At 38.4% G+C, this 25,126-nt stretch overlaps 1 protein-coding gene across 11 annotated transcripts in view; it reads right to left on the reverse strand.

Moving 5' to 3' along the window:
- Positions 1 to 280: 280 nt before the first annotated feature.
- The window catches only part of LOC109079832 (pleckstrin homology-like domain family B member 1), a 42,511-nt gene continuing 17,665 nt past the window's right edge, over positions 281 to 25,126 (reverse strand). For 3 of the 11 annotated variants that reach the window (XM_042755885.1, XM_042755904.1, XM_042755896.1), the window contains exons 6-25: positions 22,451 to 23,658; positions 15,467 to 15,703; positions 14,490 to 14,627; positions 14,040 to 14,177; positions 12,981 to 13,109; positions 11,366 to 11,521; positions 11,127 to 11,237; positions 10,296 to 10,382; positions 9,717 to 9,836; positions 7,819 to 7,938; positions 7,366 to 7,524; positions 6,979 to 7,113; positions 6,583 to 6,678; positions 6,009 to 6,078; positions 5,662 to 5,905; positions 4,536 to 4,626; positions 4,027 to 4,173; positions 2,581 to 2,800; positions 1,327 to 1,412; positions 281 to 1,008 (exon numbers count right to left, since the gene is read on the reverse strand). In XM_042755885.1, coding sequence (XP_042611819.1) covers positions 868 to 1,008; positions 1,327 to 1,412; positions 2,581 to 2,800; positions 4,027 to 4,173; positions 4,536 to 4,626; positions 5,662 to 5,905; positions 6,009 to 6,078; positions 6,583 to 6,678; positions 6,979 to 7,113; positions 7,366 to 7,524; positions 7,819 to 7,938; positions 9,717 to 9,836; positions 10,296 to 10,382; positions 11,127 to 11,237; positions 11,366 to 11,521; positions 12,981 to 13,109; positions 14,040 to 14,177; positions 14,490 to 14,627; positions 15,467 to 15,703; positions 22,451 to 23,658 — 3,833 coding nt within the window. In that variant the 3' untranslated portion in view covers positions 281 to 867. The remainder of the gene's footprint in view (positions 1,009 to 1,326; positions 1,413 to 2,580; positions 2,801 to 4,026; positions 4,174 to 4,535; positions 4,627 to 5,661; positions 5,906 to 6,008; positions 6,079 to 6,582; positions 6,679 to 6,978; positions 7,114 to 7,365; positions 7,525 to 7,818; positions 7,939 to 9,716; positions 9,837 to 10,295; positions 10,383 to 11,126; positions 11,238 to 11,365; positions 11,522 to 12,980; positions 13,110 to 14,039; positions 14,178 to 14,489; positions 14,628 to 15,466; positions 15,704 to 22,450; positions 23,659 to 25,126) is intronic. The other 8 variants (XM_042755893.1, XM_042755912.1, XM_042755910.1 and 5 more) reach the window with 8 other exon arrangements.

Here is a 25,126-nt window from a genome sequence, read left to right on the forward strand (position 1 = left end):
CACATATCAACATGGGTGAAGCTTTGGCAAGACAAAACATGTTGGTGCAAAAGTACCAAGATCTTGAAGACAAAAATATTTACTGCAATGGTCCCCCATCAAATACTCTTGTATGATCAAGTTACAAATCAGGAAACAGGCATACGGTTTTTAGTTACATGTCTGAGCACCTGAGCCATTTGTTTAATAATCTTTGCAGCAAAAAACATTATATATATATATATGTGAAATTGTCTTGTATGATCTATATATATAATAATCTTTGCAGCAAAAAACAACAACACATGAATTGCAGTAAAATATCTTTCATAGCATTTCAAACTGTGAATGCTGCCTTTCCTCCTAAAAGGAGATTATGACTGCCATCACATGCTATTAAATTTAATCTCATTGTAACCATGTAACTGCACCTAAATAACTGAAAGTAAAGATAATTGTTGGTAATACACTGATACATCTGAAGAACTGGCACCATGAAACTAAAGATATATATATATATAAAAAAGTACTGAGCATATGATTGATTTGAAATGCCATAAAATACTGTAAGCTCTGTAACTGTCTCCTGTCTGTATTACAACGGTACAGAGACAAACTTTCTCGCTTCCACTCATTCCATCTATATATAATATATATATATTTTTTTTTCAACTTCTCTTTTTAGTGACATAAAATCTGACCAACAGTTGCACAATAATACGTCGTCATCGGGCCAGCCTGCATCCAGTTCTTCTCCAGTCATGATGACAAAAATCAGTCAGTGCTGGCTGAAGTTTTTTAAACATAATTTTGCATATGTTCCACGTCCTGTTAAAAGAGTCCTGTCCGCTCTCAGATCACTGCAGGCAGAACTGCATCCACTCTCCCTCAGGTCATAAACTGCGTGTAGCCCTCGGCACCTGTTACTATGACGTCCATCCAAATACGCATGGCCTCTGGGGATGGTGCCACCATGAAATAAAGTCGATCATGAGTCTTCACACAGAAGGTTAGCGAAGGATTCGGACTCTGTAAGAACAGAAAAAAATACAAAGTGTGTGTTAAAGTGCGAGAAGACGGAGAACAGCAGGGCAGGGGAAAAAAAGGCATGTCGCTGAAGTGAAAAAAGAAAGCATGACGAAATGTACATGAACATGAAGCCGCCTTTGATCTCTTTTGCCTTCTGCTGTAAGAAATTCTCTTTATAAAAAGACGCCTGTCTGTTTAAACTTTCACTGTGTGCTCACCAAAGTTGGTGCTGTAGTGTGAGTGGTACGGAGCTTGATTTGTTGATGCTGACAGTAAACAGGAGGTGTTGAAAAAGCACGACATCAGTTCACTCATTACCTTAGTTGCACTGCGCAGGTGATCGTAATACACCTCTTCTATGGCTTGGAAGTAGATGACACCCTTCAGTTTGGTCTCATGTTTATCTGAGGAATAAAATCCATGAGGAAAAGTAAGGAAAAGGAAAATTCTGTTAATAGAATTTTTTTGAAAAAAAAAAAATATATATATTGTTCAGCTTTATTATCCATTAAGAAGAGATTACATTTGCCATTGCCCATTTGGAGTTTATTTGCATTACACAATACATCTGTTGTCATTTGTTTTACATTTCAGTAATATCTTTTTTAAATATTTTTTATATCTTTTATTTTGAGATATACTTAGAACTTTTTAAAAGCTTTGCCGGAGGGACTGAACAAGCACATAGTTAAAGTGAATTCTAGTGCACAGAGCGATTCACCTAAAAGCACTGTCTGTCTCAATTTAACACTGTCTGCCACCCACTGCAGCTTTTCTGACAGACTTCCTTTTTCGAAACTTAGCGCAAATTAACAGCTCTCTTCAGATTGATTCTATCACGCAGATGATTAGAAACCACTGTTTTAGGCTTGTCAGCCTCCAGTGAGCCCCCTCACAACTGTCGACACATAAGATTTATTACTTTCCCTTTTGAACGGTTTAATTTTTTTTGGCTCGCCTCTATTCGTTACACAAATCTGCTTAGTAATGGGATAAATTGTTTTTGTTTCATGTTTTTGAAGAGTTGTAAGTGCAGTATTGTTACTCAGAACTGAGCCAGGGGTAAATCTACACCCCCATCCCTCACAAACGCTGGGCTAGAGAAAGTATTGCAATTTATTTCATCATCTTCATCATCACCACCATCATCATCACTACTAACATGGGGAGTGAGGGGGTGAAAAGGCTACACACATGAGCAAAGCGTATGTGTGAGAAAGAGAACATATGAAAGAAAGACCGGATCATCGGAAATCGAGTGAACCGAGATGAAACCTTTCACCAGCCACTTTGTTGATGCCGTGCGATTGTTTTTTGTTTGTTTGTTTAACGGTCTTATATCTTCTCTTTTTTCTTTCACCTTACATATTTTGAATTATACTAAGCAAAAACTAAAATGTATTTAGTATATGAATTTGCCAGAAAAAATATCTGTTTTATAATTACAGTAAAAAAAAAAAAAAAAGCAACATTGAATTAAAAAAAAAGAAATTCCCCAAAAATGTGAAAAAAAAAATCATTACAACTATTTGCTGAGAATTTAATCAGGAATAAATACAAAATTTTTCTTACCTACATAATAAGAGAAGGTCCTTTTAAGTCGATCAAAGACAAACCAACGTTTTTTCCAGGATTTGATCTTGCCGCCCATCTTCACAAGATGGCCCTTGCACATTTTCTCTGTAACAATGACATATGCACATGTGTCCACGCAGTGGCCTGATGACTCCACATGAGAACGCAGGTCAAACTCCTCTTTTCGAATAGGCAGATAGCGCGTCATTGGCCGAGCCTGAGGAGGGCAGCGCTCAGATTAGCTACTGTCTCAAATATTTCCATAAAATCGACTTGTTCAGGTACACATAATAACAATATATCTGATGGAAATGTTACATGATAATTTTGATGCTGTGATTACATTTAAGAAGAGAAAACGTGTCACAAAAATCACAATTCATACAGCAGTGAAAAATCAGAGGTTGATTCCATTGTTTTGGTTATGTCACTTATCAGTGTTTAAAACATTGGTGTCCTACTGCCCTGCCCTTCCTTGCCTCTGTCTCACACCCCTCCTCTTCCTCCCATCTTATCTTCGTTCTGCTGTCTCCCTCTCACCATCTGTCTGCGTGTCTCCTCTCATCCACCTGCTGTGCGGAGCTGCTCCCGTCTGGCCCAGTCAAGCTGAGCCAGTGAGCTCATAAAGACTTTTAAAACGCAACTCAAAACATTCGCTGACCTCAGAGCAGCACCAGCGAAGCACACTGCTGTGTTCAGAGTTGTACGCAGACAGTGAGACTGTCTGTTCAACTGTGTGTGTGTGTGTTTCAAACACTTCTATTTTTAACACTAACATGGTGTTACATTTTGTATACACATTATATTATGCTAAATATTGTAGTTAATGTTTATTCAACTAGATAGAAATGTAATAAACTAAAGGGGTCCTCTCTATTTTCTGGGTTTCTGCTGGTTGTTTATACCACACTTATTTTGAATTGACAGAAAGTTCTTTATATACTACTGCTTCAACTGCTTTTTTTTTTAAAATAATAATAAAATGCCACACTACTTATGCCAACATTTCTTTTCATGAAGCCTTTTAATGTTTTTTTTTTTTACAATTGCTGGACAGTTATTCCTAGACTCATTTTTTAAAAAATTATATTAAATAATAGCATAAATTAAATAATATAAAACATAAATATAATTAAAAAAATTAATAAAAATAAATAAAATATCAAAATCACTTATAAGAGGTGTATTCAAGTAATTTCGTAGTTTAAATTATATTTTCAATGTATTCTTGAATAACCTTAGCACCACATCACTGACCCAAATATACATTCATGTAAATGAACTACTGCTCATGATTATTAATATTTATTAATGACTTATTAATGCAAGCCTTATGTATTGTCCCTTGTATCTCTTGGAAAATGTGAGGATTTTATGTCTACCTAAAAAAAGACTGGGCGACTATCTGTATTGCTGATTTGAGGGGTTCACCAGAGTACTGACCTGGGAACACTGTTTTTCTCTCAGCTTGACCTCTTCCTCCACAAGTCTCTGCCTGTGCGCAGTCTCATCTTGTAGCCTCCTCTCCATCTCCTCTCGCCGCCTTCTCTCAGCCTCCAGCAGCTGCTTTCGTGCCTGGACTTCCCTCTCCTGACAAAAAAATAACAGACAGACACACAGATTAAGACACAGAGGGGCTTCAAATCCACTGTGAGAAGATTTAATAGGTTATGGGGGGGAAATGCATACAAATACATAAAACACACAGTGTGGAAAGACTGGGAATACTTGAAAAATAATTCAGGAAGAGATTGTCTGAGTGAGTATTACTGTGGGAGAGCTTGTTAAGATCCAGCCTTTCATGTCTATCACTCTTTGTAGGTAAGAAACAATCTTTAATGCAGTAATGCCAAAGGGACCAGGGGCTTCCTTTTTAAATTCATGAGAAAGATTTATTTTATATGAGAGACAGGGAGATATTTAACAGACAATTAAAGATTAATGGTACTCACTCGACTCTCCACCAGTCTGGCTTTCTCCTGCTGGGCCTCCTTCAACATCTTTTCCATCTCCTCCAGCCTCAGTCCTGTCTGTCCATTGCTGCTAAGGGAGAAACGGATACTGATACTGTTGCTGTGGTGCTACCATTGGCTGAAGACGTGCGCACTCCAGACAGATTATTTCTGCCTTCAATTATCTAATACATGCTCTGAAAAATCATTATTATTAAATTAAAATAATATTGAAAATATATAATTGTCAAGCATTATATACACTACCATTTAGAAGTTAGGGGTTATTATGTTTTTAAAAATTATCTTATGCTCCCCAAGATTGCATTTATGTTATTAAATATACACTAAAACAGTTGATTTGTGTAATAGTATAATAATTGAAAATGATTTTTCTATTTATATTTTACATATATTTTCAAATGTAATTTATTCATGTGATGACAGATGAATTTTCAGGAGTCATTACTCCAGTATTCAGTGTCACATAATCCTCCTTTCTAATATGCTGATTTAGTGTTCAAATAATATATCTAATTATTATCAATGTTGAAAACAGTGCTGCTTAATATTTTTGTGAAAATTGTGACATTTTTGAAAATCATTTATTTGATTTTTTTTCTATCTATTTAAAAGTGTTTACTGTCCCTTTTGAAAAGCATTGTGTATCAATGTAATGTTTAGTTTGGTTAAAACTCATAATCATTTATACACATATTTGCATTTGGTAAAATGTCCAAATATGACTTTTTAAAAACTACACCTTGATAAAGTAGCAAGATGCTAAAAATGCTTTGCCTTTATCTGAAAAGCAGGGCAACATCAAGAGAATGTCTTTTCATGACTTCAGCATCTGACAAAACACCTGAAGCCTCCCTGGCTCAAAGGAGCGCATACTTTAAAATGACATTCTGTGCTCGTTCTGCCTCAGGACAAGACCAAACTTTGAAGACGAGAAGAATAGCATGTCTCTTTGTATGGATGTATGTGTTGTCATGGAAACAACCCAGGACCTATTCTGGGAAAAGGATTAAAAAAAAAACATTTATGGGGAAATTGGGCAGCGTGACCTGTTGTCAGGGGAATGGAAGCAGAACGAAGGGTTCCGTTGACAACTGTGCCTCACCTTTCAGGTGAACAGGCGGAGTTGTTGCCGGTAGATACGCTGGTCTCCACGCTGTCAGAGCTCTCCAAACTCAGAGTGTCATACGCTGACTCTCCAGCTGGGGGTGCGTGGTGGTGCAGAATGGAGTGGTGCACCATGGGAGCACCTGAAGGTGGGCAAGGGGAGTGAGAACCCTGTGGTGCCCCCCAGTTGCTCTGTTTAGGATCTATAGGCCTGATTCTGGAATCATCACATGTATAGAGCCCTAGAAAAATACATCCAGAGAAGATCATGGTGCTGCAACTTGAATTATTCAACACATACTGTTTACAAACTAATAATACTTATAATAATAAGTGATGGGCTACCTCTGCCCTGCTGATCCCACTCTCTTTTGGAGTCTAAGTCCAAATAAGCAGGAGACAGATCTGGTAGACTCTGAAGATATAAAAGAAGAGATAAATAAAAAGTGACACATTTGAAAACATTTACACAGTTATTATGGAGCAACCGTGGGCTTTTTTTAATTTTCATCATCTGTCTGGCCAAGTATATGACACATTGCCCAATGTAACATTTGAATGATTAAATACATATTACACGTCACCTTTGCCTTTAAAGTAAGATGAATATCTAAATTTAAATTCAATTGATTTCTCTCTCTCATTAAATCTGTTGATTACACAGTCTTGTACCTTGGTGTTTTGTTCAGTTTTCAAATACTGAAAGGTCTACAATGTTGTGATTCACCTCATTGCTGGTTGGATTGGTTCATCGCTAATACCTTTTTTTAATCAGAGATTTTTTTCTACTTTGGCTCTCTATACTTTAGCCCAACAAAAGTTGTCTTCAAAAATTGAGACTGTATATTGTAGCCTCTTTACAACAACAGCAACAAAAGAGTTTTTGACAGTCAGAGGTTATGGTTTAAACTGTCTTTACTTTGGTGGGTGTGTTTCTGCCTGATGTAGTCATGCTGGACGGCGGGGGTGTAAAGGTGCCATTGGTCTGTCCCAGCTCACCGTCCTGCTTATAGATCTGACAACAACACATTTCAGTGTTATTCATCCCTCATTTATTCATACTATCCATCCAAATTGACAACTATGGCAACCTGCCCCCTCAGCAAGGAAGAAAACCACACCAAAGCAACCAAAACCAGCAACAAAGACCGAACATCAAGTGCTTTACGTAAAAGTACTGCTTTTCATGTCATTTTATATTGAAAAAAGAGTGGCAATTATTTTAGGCGAGATTCAAAACACAACGTACACTAAGGACAGACAAAAGACAAAGAATGCAAGCAGAAAAGAAGACAGACAAATGATGAGAGTTTACCTGCATAGGTTTACGTGAGGAGATACACTTAGCTGGCAGAGGGGGAGGAGATTCATGACTGGGTGCCATAATTTCCTGGTACCAGCGTTCTGAATCTAACCTGGGGATCGAAGGCCTAATCCATGCAGGCTGGGTCTGAAGTGCAGTTCAGGTAAAGGGAGGATGGATGAGAAAAAGAGAGGGAAAATACAGCAAGGAAAGAAGAGATACATGCATTGAAAATATGGAGTGGTATTTAGATCAGAAAATTAAAAGTAGATCTCATAAAACCACAGAACTAAAAAGCCTGGAATCCCACATTATTCAAATATTCAAAAAGAATCAGCCAGATCGACACAAACGGTGTTAAATAAAATCATGAACACCTCGACAACTGGAAATACACACCTCAACAGGAAGTGACTGGGAGGAGCCACACTGGGATGTGTGGCTGGAGTGGACAGGGTCAGCGACAATAGCTTGGAATGACTGGACTGAAGATGTGGGGGAGGGGGCAACTTTGGGCATCCCGAAAAGCTGGTTTAACTGACTGACTGTCACATACTCCTTTACACAATCAAACCATCACACACAAACACAAAATGTAATGAGGGCATTTTAGGTATACAAAAGCATAGCAAAGGCAGATGATACAACAACAACAAAGACAGCTGGAAAGAGAGTTGGGAAGATATGAAAAAAAACAGTTTCAAGAGAAGACAGCCAGTGCGTTATTCTGACAGCATCATAAAAAGAAAAGCCACAAACTAGGAATAAATGGCATTGGAAAGAGAAACGGGAGGTGGTGAGGCAAGGAAAAAGATTCTGTCATGGATGAAAGAGTGAGTGGAGGAGTCATACCTCACGAGGTGTGTCTGATGTTACAGCCAGCGGTAGACAAAGAGCGTTAGGGAAGGCAGTCTGGGCAGGGATACATCCGTTCCCATACATCTTATATACATCTGAGAGTTTGAGGTACTCCTGAGCACACACATTCATCCATCCATACACACATCCACAAAGGACATCAGTCCATATTTCAAACGACACATGAAGAACTGTACCAGAAATCTTAATGCACCCACTGGAAAAAGCATGCTTTCTCCCAACACATCAAAACATGCCACGCATTTCAAAATATCCAATGTTGTACACAAAGTGCAGCATGAATGATGAATGTCCACCATAGCACAGGCAGTAATATGATACATGACCATTCCAATCATGAAAGGCCTGAACATAACAGACAACATGCTAGATTGAGGCAAACAACACACACAATATGTGCATATTGAAGTCTTATACAAAAAACTGTTTGTAACACTGCAACTGTGGCCACTGATGAATACTCAAAAATACTCAAATAACATGCAAACTACAGTAACCACCCATTAGTCTATTTACACTACCATTCAAAAGTTTGTGGTCAAGTTAAAAAAAAAAAAATTTCTTGAAAGTGAAAGTGACGTGACATTCAGCCAAGTATGGTGACCCATACTCAGAATTCGTGCTCTGCATTTAACCCATCCGAAGTGCACACACACAGAGCAGTGAACACACACACACACTGTGAACACATACCAGGAGAGTTTGGCAGCCATTTTTATGCTGCGGCGCCCGGGGAGCAGTTAGGGGGTTCGATGCCTTGCTCAAGGTGCACCTAAGTCATGGTATTGAAGGTGGAGAGAGAACTGTACATGCACTCCCCCCACCCACAATTCCTGCCGGCCCGAGACTCGAACTCACAACCCTTCGATTGGGAGTCCGACTCTCTAACCATTAGGCCACGACTTCCCCTTAATAAAGTTTGTGGTCAAGTTAAAAAAAAAAAAATTTCTTGAAAGAAATTAACTTTTATTAAGTGAGGATGCATTAAATTGATCATTGTATCTCTCAAATAAATGCTGTTTTTTTTAACAACTGTTTGCAACATCGATAACAATAAGAAATCTTTCTTGAGCACCAAATGAGCACATTAGAATGATTTCTGAAAGATCATAACACTGAAGATTGGTGAAAGACAGTTGAACTAACATAATATTCTACAATATTATTGGTTTACTATATATTTGATCAAATAATTGCAGCACCTTGGTGAGCATAGAAGTCTTATTACAAAAACATTAAAATATACAAATTAGTACTACATATCAGTACATACTAATTATACACACCAGTAGGGTTGGGAACCAAGAACTGATTCTTATTTAGGGCAACTTCAATATTTAAAAAAATAAAATAAAAAAACCTTTCATTGTGTTCCACTAATGGGTCTTACACATGCATGTGGGTGGAATACATTTTCTGCAATACTTATTCAATGATGCCACAACACTACTACTTATCTGAAAGAGCCAAACAAACAACTCTAAGTCATTCATTTTAATGAATCGAGCACATTACAAAAACTGACTGTTCATATGACTGTAGGTAATGACACAAACTAGACGTTGTCAGAAGTATTTCACAAAAATAACTGAATTAAATTTTTTAGTACTGTTGCTGTTATTATCAAAACCATCTTATCATTTGGTAATGAAATTGCATTTCTTTTAGTACTAACAAAATCGTTAGTGGGACCATTAAGAACCATAATCATTAAATTCTTTACAATTCCCCTCCATACTCATCAGCCACACAGAAACATGTTCCTGATGAAGGGTGAAATGACTGAACTGCACAAGTGCGTAAGTGTGAATGATATAATGGTTTTGTTAGTTTGTACATCCCACAAAGCTGTCCTGGGGTCATGCTTTTACCTCCTGTGGCCTGTTAGAATATATCTGAGGGGTGGATCTTTGACAACAAGACGTGGGGAGCAGAGAATTTTGGGCAGGGAGTTCATCTAAAAGGTCAGGTTCACTGATGTAAAGCACTTCCTGTTTTGAATATAAACACCGAAGTCAGACACCACCGCACAGACAGTGTTGTACAAACCATGCCAAAGAACATTTTTATACCATTATTTGTTTTATCAAACTTCTTAAAATTCCCTCTACATATTTTATGGCTGATCAAAGAGGCATTGACATGAATCTTATTGCCGATGGCGATAACCCAGAAAAAACGTGCTCATCACTGCTAAGCGGGAGTTGAGTGTTTCCCCACGGACACCACCATCAGGACGTACACAACGATACGTTTATTTCAAACCAGTGCACTAAATACTGAGAAACAGCACAGATATCTCATGAATTATAATGATTATATGAGTTTAGATCACAAAGCTTCTGTATAAAGCCTGTTCACCAGCTTAGAGTAAAAAAAGTAGTTTGCTTGCCAACCAAAAACAGGCCAATTACCGATTTGTACAAGTCATGGCTGTTGAATGCTCTTACCTCCTTCATGCTGGCAGGCTTGGAGAAAGTCTTTCCACCAGTCAGGCTCTGGTATCTCTTCTCCAAGGCAGACAGTCTCTCCTTTTCCTTAAGGAGAAAAATATACAGGGTCAAATTTTACCATTAAAGGAATATTCTAGGTTCAATCATTTTTACAATTACTAATTAGAACTAATTTGAGCTGAAGGACACTATTGACACTACAGCTGCTTTATAGCTAAAATTGAAGTTGTATCATGATGTATTTTGCAACATTAACACTGTACAAAAAAGTAACCAAATTTTTTACACTAAAATGGCAACATTTTGTTGCCATATGATAATGATAAGATATTGAAACAGTGAAAGTCTCAGTGCAACGGAAAAGTGACAAATCTTTTATTCCATATCATGACGTACATCCAAGTGTCAAAATAAAGTTGTATCAATTGGTTAAATGGATAATGCATATGGCCACTGCAATCAAACATAATGCACACTTGAAGTTAGTTGTGGAGAGGCAGGGTTTAAGTGGACTAAATAATTGGAGAAGTCCAGCATGTCACCAGAGAGAAGTCTGTCATTTCATTGGAAGATTAACATTTTTATTAAACATTACAAAGTAAAAAAAAAAAAAAAAAAAAAGAAATAAACATATACATGGGATAATCATTCACAATAAGATCATTAGCATGAGTTTACAAAATAGATAGGGTGAATATTAATATCATGCCAACTTTGATGTTTATGAATTACTTTCATTGTAAGTGGCCCACTACAACCCCATATTTTTGTATACTATATAAGACACTTTGCATGAAGTGTAGATAGAAATTGTAAAAAATTCTCAACCTTCTGGAGCATCTGTAGGGCCAGGGTTCGATCTTTGGCCGTCTTTTCACAATCCTGAGCTGCCTGAAGTCCAAGTTGGTTAGCCTGGATCTCCAGAGCTGCCATTTTCTCCTACATAACCAAGAGAAAGGTTTCAAAGGAGGCCGTGGTTGTATGTCATTCCAGTCTAATACAATATCAGCCGCTCAACACAGACTTTGAGTACTTTAAAAGACCTGACCTGAGATCAGTGTCATTACCTTCCTTTTGGCCACACTCCGGTGATACTCTGCCTTCTCTTGCAACAGCTGCCTGCTGACCGTCTCCTTCTCCTCCTCCATGCCACTCTCTCGCTCCAACTGGCGGAACTCCAAATCCTCAAAGCGCTTAGTGGCCGACTCCAGTGCCTCCACCTTCTACAGACACACACATGCACAGATGGACAGAGAGACGGAGAGGGAGAGGGAAAGACAGAGGCAGACGAACAGATGGGAGAAACAAACAAGCAGACAGACAAATGTTCCTCAATGACATGCCGAAGAAGATCACTCTGTCTGCCAAACAATGTTTGCTGTATGGAACACTTTTTTTTCAATGCATCTCCAGAAAAAAAAAACATCCTCTATTTGGTGCTTATTGGTTAAGGTGTACAAAGATACAGAACACATAGGCAATTCACTCAGTTCATTACCATATCAGTGAATTAGTGAGAAGATTTAGTAAAAGATTTAGCACTTAAGCAAGAGTGGACAGCAAAAGACAGACATACAAGTAAATGAATTCCATGCAGTTTCATTGCCTAAAAGAGCAGAGGTGCATCATAATGATCATGGTTGTTCAGTCAGTGTGTAAACCCTTTACTGCTATGAGCATATTGTGGCTCAAGAGGGAGCACAGACACACAGCCAACACACACGGCCATAGGATATTTGTGCAGTTTGTACAGATCCAGATTGTAACAAGCTGTCCAGTTAAGGCTGTTATATCATGTCATGTGTTTTGCCCATTCATTTGTGGTGATACTGGTAGGTGATATACTCCAGTGGTTATTTTTCATAGGGTGTCTTGTGTACAAATGTGATTACATAGGAGAAGATACATCAATTCACTCTGCTTATCTCTGATTATTTGCTTTTTTTGCTATTTGTTTTGCTTTTATTTAGAGGTGCACAATAAATTGGTACCATATGTGTTTTTGCATAACATTAGAGATTTTTTTATATTGTTTTTGTTATTCAATTTTGCATGTTCATTTCCTTTATCTTGAGATTACCCTTGGTGTCATTTACCCTTGCTAAATGTCAATCATTTAATAATTTAGTACATGTAATTTTACATATCCATTTGTCATACTGTGCATTATATTTAAATACAAGTTTAAATATATAAATACACTTAGCATTCAAACCAACTGATATCATATTTTACTCTTTTCTTTTTAATTTATTTAGAGAACTGCAATGTCAGCTTGTTGTATGAGCCAGAATTATAATATTGGTGCATCCTTATTTATTTATTCATTTGACTATCAATTTGAAATTATAACTGCTCTATGGTTCTGGCTTATTTTTAAATACTGGCTGCAATAAGAGAACCACTACAAGCATCTCTATTTAATACACACACACACACCCGCCAAAAAAAAGGAATGAAACACTGGCAAAATGAAAATTCAACACTAATTACGTGAACTAATTAAAAAAATAAAAATAAAAATAAAAATAAAAAAAAACCTAAGATCAATTGCTTATAATTATTTAAATCTACTAACAATCCTACTTTTTTCTTTTTTCCTGCTTCTCTTTGAAGTGAAGTAGTTGTATATGTTCGATAATCATTGTGACTCTCTTGGGCAGTATCAAAGCACACACTGACCCTGGTCATTTGTTCCTGTAAGTGCTCCCTCAGTGATTCAGGGCATTTATGAAGCTGGCACTTCAGCTCACTGTACGAATCCCTCAGCCTGGCCAGGACATCCCGCTCAGCTGAGACTTTTGCTCTTTCCTACAAAAACATTACACACACGTAACATACACACTGGTAAAATACACACGCAGCGAGCCAGTGATGGCGGAGAGGGGTGAAAACAAAGAGGAAACTGCTTGGATAAAGACACCATGCTGTGTTAAAACAGAGCTTTAGATATGGGGTTGCCATGGCAATCAGAACCATGGCAAGAATAAATATTTATACAGCAGTCAGTTCTACTCAATACATCTATTCATTTATAATACCGTATTACTATTAAATATCTCAGTTTTGTGATATCTGTTGCCTTTTGTGACATTTGCACACATTTTCACACATTTGTTGATGTGTGAATTTACTTACATTACTTTTTTTTTTTTTATTATTTTAATATAGTACATTGACTCCTTTTTTATATTGCGGTCTAGAACAAGGTGGCTGTAACATTATCTACCTTGATTTGCAACCCAGATTTCTCTGCTGTTTATTGTGAATGTAAAAGATTACCACTCTAGGTAAATAATCAGAAGAATAAGCAGTAAACATTAAAACCATTTGTGCTACAAACCAGCATGTTCATGATTACGATAATACATTAAAATTTGATAACAAATACAAGCTTGCAATATCAGGAGCATAATGGGATGTTTTTGCACAGGTAAAATAATTGAAAGTGGATAACACTGGAAGCCTTGCACATTCAATTTCCAATTAGCTGCATCATTCTTTCGTGAAAAATAAGGTGGATATTTTAGATTTCATGCCAAATAAACTTTTATTAAAAGACTGATATGAAAGTGCCCACTCAAACATGCAGTGTAATCAGTTTCATTTAGATTAATGAAGAGTTAGACATCAGGCTGTTAGAAATTAGCATGATAGTAAAAATGCATCCACAAAGGTTTTCAGGAAAAACAAACAGGACACAGGGAAGCATGCTTCATAGAGTGTGTTTGTTGTCAGTACCTTCTCTTTCTCCCTCTGAGTCGAATTTTCCACTTCATTCAGTTTCAGCTGAAGTTGATTGATGATCTCCAACTCTGCCTCCACTTGATCAAGCTCCGCCTTCCGTTCCCCCTGCAGTAATGCCCTCTCCATCTCGGCCTGCCAATAAAACGACACGTTCAACAGTCTGTTCACTTCCATATGTTTCTGTTCATATGAATAGCACAGCTTTGCTGATCAGGCAAAATCCTGTATTCACATTGATTTTAATATGCAACACCAAAGATGTTTCTATGCATGACAGATGGTGATGAAGACGACCAGTGACTGAACAGATTTTATGTAAGGTTTTGATGTAATCTACATCTCTCGCTCTCATTCATGCAGTTATGACAGAGCTGAGGGAAGTTAAGTGCACTGTGTAGGCACATCACAAAGGCAATTGTCTGTAGGGTTATGATTCAGTCTAACCTCTTGTCTGGACTCCTGTATCTGCTGTTCCAGGTCAGTGACACGAGTCTTCAGCTCGTCCACCCGAGCCATAACCCTGATCCGCTCTTCCTCCAGATAAGCGCTCTCCTGCTGCCCCAGCATTGAAGAATCTTCATGCTGAGAAAGCATTTGTCAATTACAGCAAATTGTGTTTGCGCATGTGTGTGTGTGTGTGTGTGGTGAGGCCTCTCAGACAATGATTGCAACAAATAAACTCTACCTGGCATTCTAACAGTGACCTAAATGAATGAATACCATTTTTCTCTAAAGAAAGGGAGAAAGAAAGGCTGAGAAAGACGTGTTTACGAGCAGAAGAAATGCAAAAAACTAGGTGAATTCAAATTGGACTACCAACAGACCACAAGAGGTAAATGTATGTTTACTTTTCCACATGCAGTACATACAAACCTCTACAAGTACACCGTTGAGTGTTTTAGCCAAATTTTGCGTGTTTTAAATTATGGGCACTAATTTCTTTAGTATTGGTATATACTACTTATTTTAAATTCAGTAACAATATTTAACTTTTATTTTATTTGAACTACAGATGCACTCAAGCTGCATGAACTTCACAAATTCGAGTCAAACCTGATAATCATGTTCTCCCATGTTTTGAGATGATTCAAAGAGCATCTTGAGCTTCAATGGAAGCAGGAACATCGGACCATCTTTATAAAGAGTCACATGATCAATGTCACAAATTTACTTATTTGACTAGTGACCTAGAAATGGTGCAGAATCTTAAATATTTCTTAATCATTTTGTTTCACAATACTTCTTTGTTTGAAAAAGATCCAAATCTGAATCCTGTGTATTTAGAATAGGTTTTGAAGCTCAATGTGATCTCAGATCTTTGTACCTTACTATATTTCTCTCTCTGTATTTGCATCAGTTTGTTAGTACAATAGTGGGAGCATCTCCGATAGTTTGTGTGCGTGAGTATGTGTGTGTTGTACCTCCTGGTGCTGGCTCTCAGTGCTGCTACATTCCTCTTTCAGGTTCTCCTCCTCACTCTCTCTCTGTCTGTGAGAGCTCTGGGTCAGCACACTCGCAGGGTCAGAGCCGGGTCGCCGAACAGAGACCTCCTCCATCCCTGGAAACTGGCACACCCTCCCACTGTCCACACCAACCGGAGGGTCGCTCTTATTATACTCAGCACACAAATTCAGGATGGTCTCAAGCCTCTGTCTCTCCTAGAAACAAGCACACACAAAAAAGGTTTCAGCTGTGCATAGAGCACAAATACTAACACAAAGGTCTGAAATGATGTAAACACATGTAGTTAATACTCTCACTCGCTCTTTTAGGAGCTTTATCCGGTATGTTCTAAACTAACTGCAACTTGACACCAACAGAAAATATCGAAGACCACTTATGACACAGTGTGACCCCTTTAACATCCTAGTGGATTCATTCGGCACCTAGCACATTAAACTCAGTATAAATGTAAAAAATCCTGAACATCTGTGACAGTGCTTGAGGTGTCATACAAATACACTTTGCAAAATCTTTCCTTCAGCCCAGTTACAGACCCCCAGACTTCTGAGCACACTCAAACGACCTCTCATCTGGTTGTGATAGTCAGCTGCTGCCATCACTCTACCTAGATTGAGTATGTGTGTGTGTGTGTGTGTGTGTGTGTGTGTGTGTGTGTACATTGTCTACTTACAGGCTGCCAGAGTCCCGGTGTTCTCTCGTAGCTCTAGCCAGACTAACTAGCGCTCTAGGCATTGTGGCTCATTATATTTTACATGGACAATACCCAGCTCAGCTTGGCTAGATGACACGAGTGGCATTACTAAAATTGCATGGCAGGAGACAGTGCTGTCACAAGCCATCCATTTCAGCTAATCAAATTCAATTTTTATGAAGTAGGGATTTATTTACACAGACATAATTAACAATAAGACAGACCCGAGACTCAGACCTCTAAACATGAACACAGTACAAGACAAATACAGTATCTGTTAAATATAAAAGACTGAATTTAGCACACTTGGTGTTCAGTGCTGTAAAAGTGTACTGTATATCACTGAGCCATTATCTCACCAGTCTGGCCAATAAAATGACTTGAAACACATACTCTTCCCTTTTAACGAGGTCTCCCCTGTCAGGAGAGTGCAGACAGAGCACTGGAACAAGTAAACGCTAACTGATGGGTAACGTAGCAACAGCATTCTTCTCCAACAAAAGGGTGTCAGCACAACTGGTATGCATGCTGAAGATGCCACGACACAGACCAACTCAAAGCAAAGCGACTAAACCTTTGTGCGCAAAGGCCACTTTATGACACAACAGTTGTCTATTTGGGCCCTAATCCCAACCCTAATCCTAAAAGTGAGAGAAGGTGATTTTAAACAGGTTCTTTGCCTTACCTAATAAAAAAAAGATATATCTGTATTTAAAGTATTCATTAATTGCAGTGGGAAACAGTGTGTTTAATGTTAAAACTGGTTTTTAGATGCTTTAAATCTGGTAAACAAAGAAAAAAAGCAAAAAAAAAAAAAAAGTTCTCTTTCATTCAAAATTTGGTGCCATATCGCCCTCTAGTGGTATACAGTATGAACCGCTTTAGTTCTCTGTAGTTTCCACAAACAAACTGACAGGGACAAAAGGCAAAATTACCTCCAAAACCTAAGTGAGCCAGAGAGGCACATCTTGACAGACTTTGAAGACAAAGAATATGTGTTCCGTGTGTGGTGCAATGCAAGTTCTCTGCTCAAGTGTCATGACCCAAAAATAATAAATGCAATTAGACATATCACTTTGCACAGTTAGGGTAATAAAATGAACAGAGTTTTAAAAGGGAGGTCCACACAATCTGTATCTTCTATTTCAACCTCTCCCACCACCATGAGCAAGACCAAAGAGCCGTCTAAGGATGTCAGAGACAAGATTTTACAGGTGCATCTCAATAAATTTATTTCAGTAATTCAACTCAAATTGTGAAACTCGTGTATTAAATAAATTCAGTGCACACAGACTGAAGTAGTTTAAGTCTTTGGTTCTTTTAATTGTGATGATTTTGTCTCACATTTAACAAAAACCCATCTCAACAAATTAGAATATGGTGACATGCCAATCAGCTAATCAACTCAAAACACCTGCAAAGGTTTCCTGATCCTTCAAAATGGTCTCTCAGTTTGGTTCACTAGGCTACACAATCATGGGGAAGACTGCTGATCTCACAGTTGTCCAGAAGACAATCATTGACACCCTTCACAAGGAGGGTAAGCCACAAACATTCATTGCCAAAGAAGCTGGCTGAGTGCTATATCCAAGCATGTTAACAGAATGTTGAGTGGAAGGAAAAAGTGTGGAAGAAAAAGATGCACAACCAACCGAGAGAACCGCAGCCTTATGAGGATTGTCAAGCAAAATCGATTCAAGAATTTGAGTGAACTTCACAAGGAATGGACTGAGGCTGGGGTCAAGGCATCAAGAGCCACCACACACAGACCGTGTCAAGGAATTTGGCTACAGTTGTTGTATTCCTCTTGCTAAGCCACTCCTGAACTATTGTAAAGATAAGAGGCGTCTTACCTGGGCTAAGGAGAAGAAGAACTGGACTGTTGCCCAGTGGTCCAAAGTCCTCTTTTCAGATGAGAGCAAGTTTAGTATTTTATTTGGAAACCAAGGTCCTAGAGTCTGGAGGAAGGGTGGAGAAGCTCATAGCCCAAGTTGCTTGAAGTCCAGTGTTAAGTTTCCACAGTCTGTGATGATTTGGGGTGCAATGTTCTGCTGGTGTCGGTCCATTGTGATTTTTGAAAACCAAAGTCACTGCACCCGTTTACCACAACATTTTGGAGCACTTCATGCTTCCTTCTGCTGACCAGCTTTTTGATGATGCCGATTTCATTTTCCAGCAGGATTTGGCACCTGCCCACACTGCCAAAAGCACCAAAAGTTGGTTAAATGACCATGGTGTTGGTGTGCTTGACTGGCCAGCAAACTCACCAGACCTGAGCCACACAGAGAATCTATGGGGTATTGTCAAGAGGAAAATGAGAAACAAGAGACCAAAAAATGCAGATGAGCTGAAGGTCACTGTCAAAGAAACCTGGGCTTCCATACCACCTCAGCAGTGCCACAAACTGATCACCTCCATGCCACGCCGAATTAATTAGAAGTTATTAAAGCAAAAGGAGCCCCTGCCAAGTATTGAGTACAAGTAACGTAAATGAACATACTTTCCAGAAGGCCAACAATTCACTAAAAAAATATTTTAATAAATATTTTTATTGGTCTTATGAAGTATTCTAATTTGTTGAGATAGTGAATTGGTGGGATTTTGTTAAATGTGAGCCAAGATCATCACAATTAAAAGAACCAAAGACTTAAACTACTTCAGTCTGTGTGCACTGAATTGATTTAATACATGATTTTCACAATTTGAGTTGAATTACTGAAATAAATGAACTTTTCCACAACATTCTAATTTATTGAGATGCACCTGTAGATCTCCACAAGGCTTGAATGGGCTACCATTCTAACTGTTAATGCGATTATTCGGAAATGGAAGAAATACAAAACAACCATCAGTCGACCTCTGTCGGGAGCTCCGTGTAAGATCTTGCCTCATGGGGTAAGGATGATCATGAGAAAGGTGAGAGATCAGCCCCAAACTACACAGGAGGAGCTTGTTAATGATCTTAAGGCAGTTGGGACCACAGTCACCAAGCAAACCATTGGTAACACATTACATCGCAGTGGACTGAAATCCTGCAGCACCTGCAAGGTCCCCCTGCTCAAGAAGGCACATGTACAGGTCTGTTTAAAGTTTGCCAAATAACATCTAAATGATCTAATCTTTGTCATGAACTTGACTCGCCGTGTTTGGAGGGAGAGAAATGCTGACTGTGACCCCAAGAACACCATCCTTACAGTCAAACACGGAGGTGGAAACATTATGCTTTGGGGCTGTTTTTCTGCAAAGGGTACAGGACGACTTCACCAAATTGAGGGGCAAATGAACGGGGCATGTACTATAAAATCTTGGACAAGAACCTCCTTCCCTCAGCCAGAACACTGAAGATGGGTCATGGATGGGTCTTCCAGCACAACAATGACCCAAAACATACCACCAAGGCAACAAAGGAGTGGCTCAAGAAGCAGCACATTAAGGTCATGGAGTGGCCTAGCCAGTCTCCAGAACTCAATCCTGCAGAAAATCTGTGGAGAGAGCTGAAACTTTGAGTTGCCAAACGACAGCCAAGAAACCTTAAGAATTTCAAAAGAATCTGTAAAGAGGAGTGGATAAAAATCCCTCCTGAGATGTGTACAAACCTGGTGACCAACTGCAAGAAAAGACTTACCTCTGTGCTTGCCAACAAGGGTTTCTGCACCAAGTACTTAATCATGTTTTGCTTGTGGATTAAATACTTATTTCACTCACTGAAATGCAAATCAATTTATAACTGGATTGTTTTTTCTGGATTTTTTGGTTGGTATTCTGTCTCTATACGTGAAAAATAAACCTACCATAAAAATTACAGACCCTTCATTTCTTTGTAAGTGGACAAATTTACAAAATCAGCAGGGGATCAAATAAATATTTTCTCCGCTGTATTTCATTACCTTTGCTTTTTAAACAAATTTGTTTCAGTGTTGGGTTAACACTTGATGTTAGATGTAACATCTGGTTCCTAAAGGAAAACCAGTTGAGAACCATTGTTGTAAAGAATACGGCTGTCTAGAGAAAATATGTGTGACTGTGTGTGTGTCTGTGAGATAAAAGGTAGGCGGAGCACAGAAATACTACAGTAGAACAGAGAAGAAACCTTATCAAGCCAACTGGGCCATGACCTAGAACTGAGTAAACACAGACTCGTGAGGGGATTTAAGAGTAAATATGACATTAGCCCACGAGCAGTATTATCTCAAGTAAGGAAGGATTAGAAGAAAAGATCAGATTCCAAATGCTTTTTCTTTTTTTCTAATTCACTTCTTGCTTTAATTTTTTTTTCTTATCTCCCAAATACTTTTCTGGTCAAGAACCAGTTGAAATCTCAGAGTATTCTCAGCGTTTATCACTTCTGCCTTTAATCCCACACACATCTTAACACTGAAACGCTGCGAGGTCACACCTCTGAAATGTCATTTTTGAAGCTAGCAATCAATGTCTGTGTATTCTATGGCATCAGGACCTGAGAACCCACCTGAGAGCAGCTTTAAAAAAAGGGCATTCAGCTCCTTTTGGACAAAACTAGTACTACATTTCAAATTGGCACACTATTGGACAGAGCGGTGCTGTAACCATGACAACAGTGCCAGACAAACCAGAGACCACAGGACAAAGTTTAACACAAACAGAGTGAAAACGTGTTCATAATACACTTAATGATCCTGCCATTGTCTCGAAACGCTAACCGGAGACTTATTATGGAAAACAACTTCCTATTCTTTATTAATTCAGTTCTGTCTCATAGTAAATATCCTAAAATAGTTTTTCTCAAGGGAATAACAAGAATTTTCTGTGGCTTCCGCATATAATTAGGCTTGTCTATGTATTGTATTTTAAAGAAAGGTTACAGTACTTCATCATAAAAACGCCATTAAGGAGTTGGTTAGAGGCACAGTAGATGCATATAATTTCAGAGATAAATAAGGTGGAGAGTAACAGAGATGATGAATGGCAATTCCATATGAGAATTTGAGATGCACCCAAGGAGTGTCTGGGGTTTTTAATAGGTTTAAATGAGAGAGATGATGTCTATGTGTGGTTAATTTAGGGGCTATGGTGGAGACGCATGTTTAGACTGCTAGAGGACAGTATGTGTGTGCATATGAGGAGGAGGGTAGCTCAAAGCACTGAGATTGTGTCGGGTAAATATAGTCTTCGGGCAGCCACTCGTTCTGCACATGAGCTTTTAAAAAGGCCTCAGGAATTTACATCTGTGTGTTATTTCTGACTGCTCTATGTCTTTACCAGAAAACTCTCACCATATAAACTCCACCCGCTCAACCTCTAGCACTTAAATCTAGGTCCAGTCCACTCCAAAAGCCAGTGACGCTCAAAGCCCCATCACACAAATACTCAGTCCTCTACAGCAATCTATAGCCTCTCTACTGCATTCACTTAGACAAACGATCACTTTATTAGCACCAGAACTCCTATTTAGATTTCATCATATATTTCATATATATTTCATACATTCATGTATTTCGAAAAGTGAAATATATATCCCACAACAGCACTGAAGCATCTGGATACATTTTTTGCCATTGAAGACACCACAATGTTAAAAACAAACAGTAAGAGTTTGGACACAATTGGCTCAATTTTATCTTATTAAGTCTTATATTTTAAAAACCTTTTATTCTTAAGCATTTTGCTTAAAAGATTGAAATTAATTTTGCAAAGAAATTATTTACAAAACATAAATTTAAATGTGTGAGTTTTAACAGAAAAAAAAATAGGCAAAAACTTCATAATAAAATGACAAAATATTATTTTGATTTAACATGAAATAACCTGCTTTTATTTGATTAAAATAAAGTAAAACAGTGTTATTGTGAAATGTTATTACAATTTAAAATAACTTTTCTATTTTAATATAATTTGAAAATTGTATTAATTCCTATGATGGCAACGCTGTTTTTTCAGCAGCCGTTACTCCAGTATAATTATATTTTTGTGTAATCCATGATACACCTTTTCAGGATTCTTTGATGAATGGAAAGTTTAAAAGAACCTCATTTATTTGAAATAGAAATATTTTGTTACAATATAAATGTATTTACTGTCACATTTGATCAATTTAATGCATCCTTGCTAAATAAAAGTATTCATTAAAAAAAAATCTTACTGGCCCAACACTTTTAAAAGGTATTGGGTACCTCCATCTTATTTCATAGTTTGATGATAAAACTATTACTTAATGAGTAAGTGTGTCCAATCTTTTGACAGATATTGTAAATAAACACAAGCTCAGACATACCAGCCTCTCCATTTCCTGCTCACGCATCCTTTCTTCTCTTTGCCAGCGATGGTATTCAAGTAGGTCTTCCTCTTTGTCGCTGACCTCTGAAATGCTGTTCTTGCGTTCCCGTGTGCGCGGCTGAACCTGCCGAGGCTCCCTGGGGTTCTTTCTCTGGTTACGGGGACTAGTGAGAGGAGACACACCTGTCTGAGAACCTAGAGCTGGGGTGATACCCGTCTTCTGCTTACAGCAAGGCTGGTCCTTCAAAAGAGCAGATACAGGAGATGGACTTCTGGCATTCCATCTTGTATTTCCTACTTCTTCCTCAGCTGTGGCTCGTCGTTGAAGACGAGGACTCTCTGGTACAGACCGGCCACGAGAGGTCAAAGGAACACCGGGTAGAGCTCCAGGAAGAACTGGCACCCCAAGGACACCTCTGCGTGCTGTGGAGGGGCTGAGAGGAGGAAGTTCACGCATGCTGGATTGTTCTACACCATGGTGGGATGACTGGGGACTGTCTGGAGGAATGAATGCACGTGAATGGGACTGAAGACTGGAAGACGTTTCTTGGACTGATGAGCCAACACTAGATCTGGGGCTAGAAGATGCTGGTGAGGATGAGGAGGTGAGCCTAGCATTGATCTGTCTGCTAAAATCTCCAGATGCAATTGAGACAGACCCAGAAGAGGAACCATGGGACAGGTGTGGACTCTCGACTCTACAGTTTGTATAAGGGCTTGAGGGGTTTTCAGTCAAGGCTTTTTGAAGCCTGGGACTTTCTTGATCCTTTAGTCCTCTGTTGGAACTACTGGCTTTGGACGCAAAAGTGCGTGGCTGTGGCACCGGGGGCTGGACAGTGTGGATGTAACTGGTGGAATGGGTATTAGCGGAGTCCAAACAAGCCCCTGGACTATTAACCACAGAGGGGGTGGAGAGGGGGGAGAAAGGAGGACTGGTATTTTCATAGCTGGAGCTTACAGACAAAGTGCCAGGATTGGTTGGAGGGGAGACAAGACTGTGGCCACTCCCGTTGAGCATGGCAGACTGTGGAATGGGGTGGCGTTTTTTTTTACATTGTTCAGATGAGGAAGTCTGGCCTTCATCCATAGACAGAGAATTCATAATGTCCTGAATATCCTTCTCAATACAGCGCACAAGAGTGCCGTGTCCAGGACGAGGTTCTTCGTGCAAAGGAAGGTGGTTGCCATTGACTTGCCCATGGGTTTCTGAGGAGAATAAACAACATCAGAATCAGAATCAGAATCAGAATCAGAACATTACTTGACAATCCTAAATATGAACTAATATCAAACATAGCAGACTCATACAATATACGTACCAGGTTAACAAAATTTGTGATTTTTAAAAAAAATATATACACTAACATTTAAAAGTTTGGGGATGCATTAGTTTGATCCAAAGTAACAGCAAAGACATTATAGACATTTTATAAGCCAATACATAAATGTCACAAAAGACAAAGAATACTGAAAAAGGAAATATATCACAGTTTATAACAATTACAAAATTCAACTGTTTTCAGCATTGATAATAGTAAGAAATGTTATATATTAGCACCAAATCAGCATATATAAATGATATCTGAAGGATCATGTGACATTGAAGACTGGAGTAACAACTACTGAAAATTCAGCTTTGCTATTTCAGTTCTTAATATATTTTAATATAATTAATTAAAACACATTAAGAATACTTTGCATTAAAACTGTTTTAACTGAATAATCAAATGAATGCAGCCTTGGTCAAAATAAGAGACTACTTCAAACCCCAAACATACAAACAAACATACAACTTCAATATAATTTTATGAAGGTCAAAACTGACTTTGAAACATTTTACTCTGCTTTCATTTTTTATTTTTTTTTTGTTTACCCAGAACCATACTTTAAACATTAAACTGACAATCCATTCTATATAACAATTATTTACAACAACAACAACAAAAACAAAACCTAAATCAGACATCTATCTCTCAAATCTGGCAAAATGTTTATATTTGTTTATACATTATTATATAATGTTAAAACTGTCAGGACCATATTTCACTCATACCACATGTGCTCTAAACCCATACAGGACAGGGCTGGGTATAAAACCTACAAACACACACCTCCCCCTCTCTTACACATACACTCTGGGTGTGTCTCTCAGCCTACAGACTGCGGATGGCAGGAATCCCACCCTTAGCCCAAAGGTCAGAGCAGACGTCTCGGCATGACTCATTCTGCACACTCAAGACCAGTTAAATGCACTCAGTTTGGTTCACTCTCTGCAGCCAGGGCCACCGATGCACTAACCACACAATAAACACATTATTTTAGTCAGAGCCATGGCACAGAGGGGAGAACATATGCTCACAACACATAAGGGAAGCTACCCTTTTAAGCATTACTGTCATTTTACCAATCAAACAAGTAGTTCTTAAACTTTTTGTAATATGCTTCTTCTGTCTAGCAGTAACCATCCAAAATGCTATTTTGCTACTTGAATCCATTGATAAAAGTGGCTAAGAATTTATAGGAATTCAAACATTTTAGAATTTAAAGATTAAGTCAAATGAAGAAATGAGCAACTGAAATGACGGGACACTGCCTGAAAGATGGATACAATGATAGATATGGTACGACAAAAGAGAAGAACTTTTAACAAACAAAATGACAAAAACGTGGTATG

Source organism: Cyprinus carpio, chromosome A5 (assembly GCF_018340385.1).
Source record: "Cyprinus carpio isolate SPL01 chromosome A5, ASM1834038v1, whole genome shotgun sequence".
Lineage (NCBI taxonomy): Eukaryota > Metazoa > Chordata > Actinopteri > Cypriniformes > Cyprinidae > Cyprinus > Cyprinus carpio.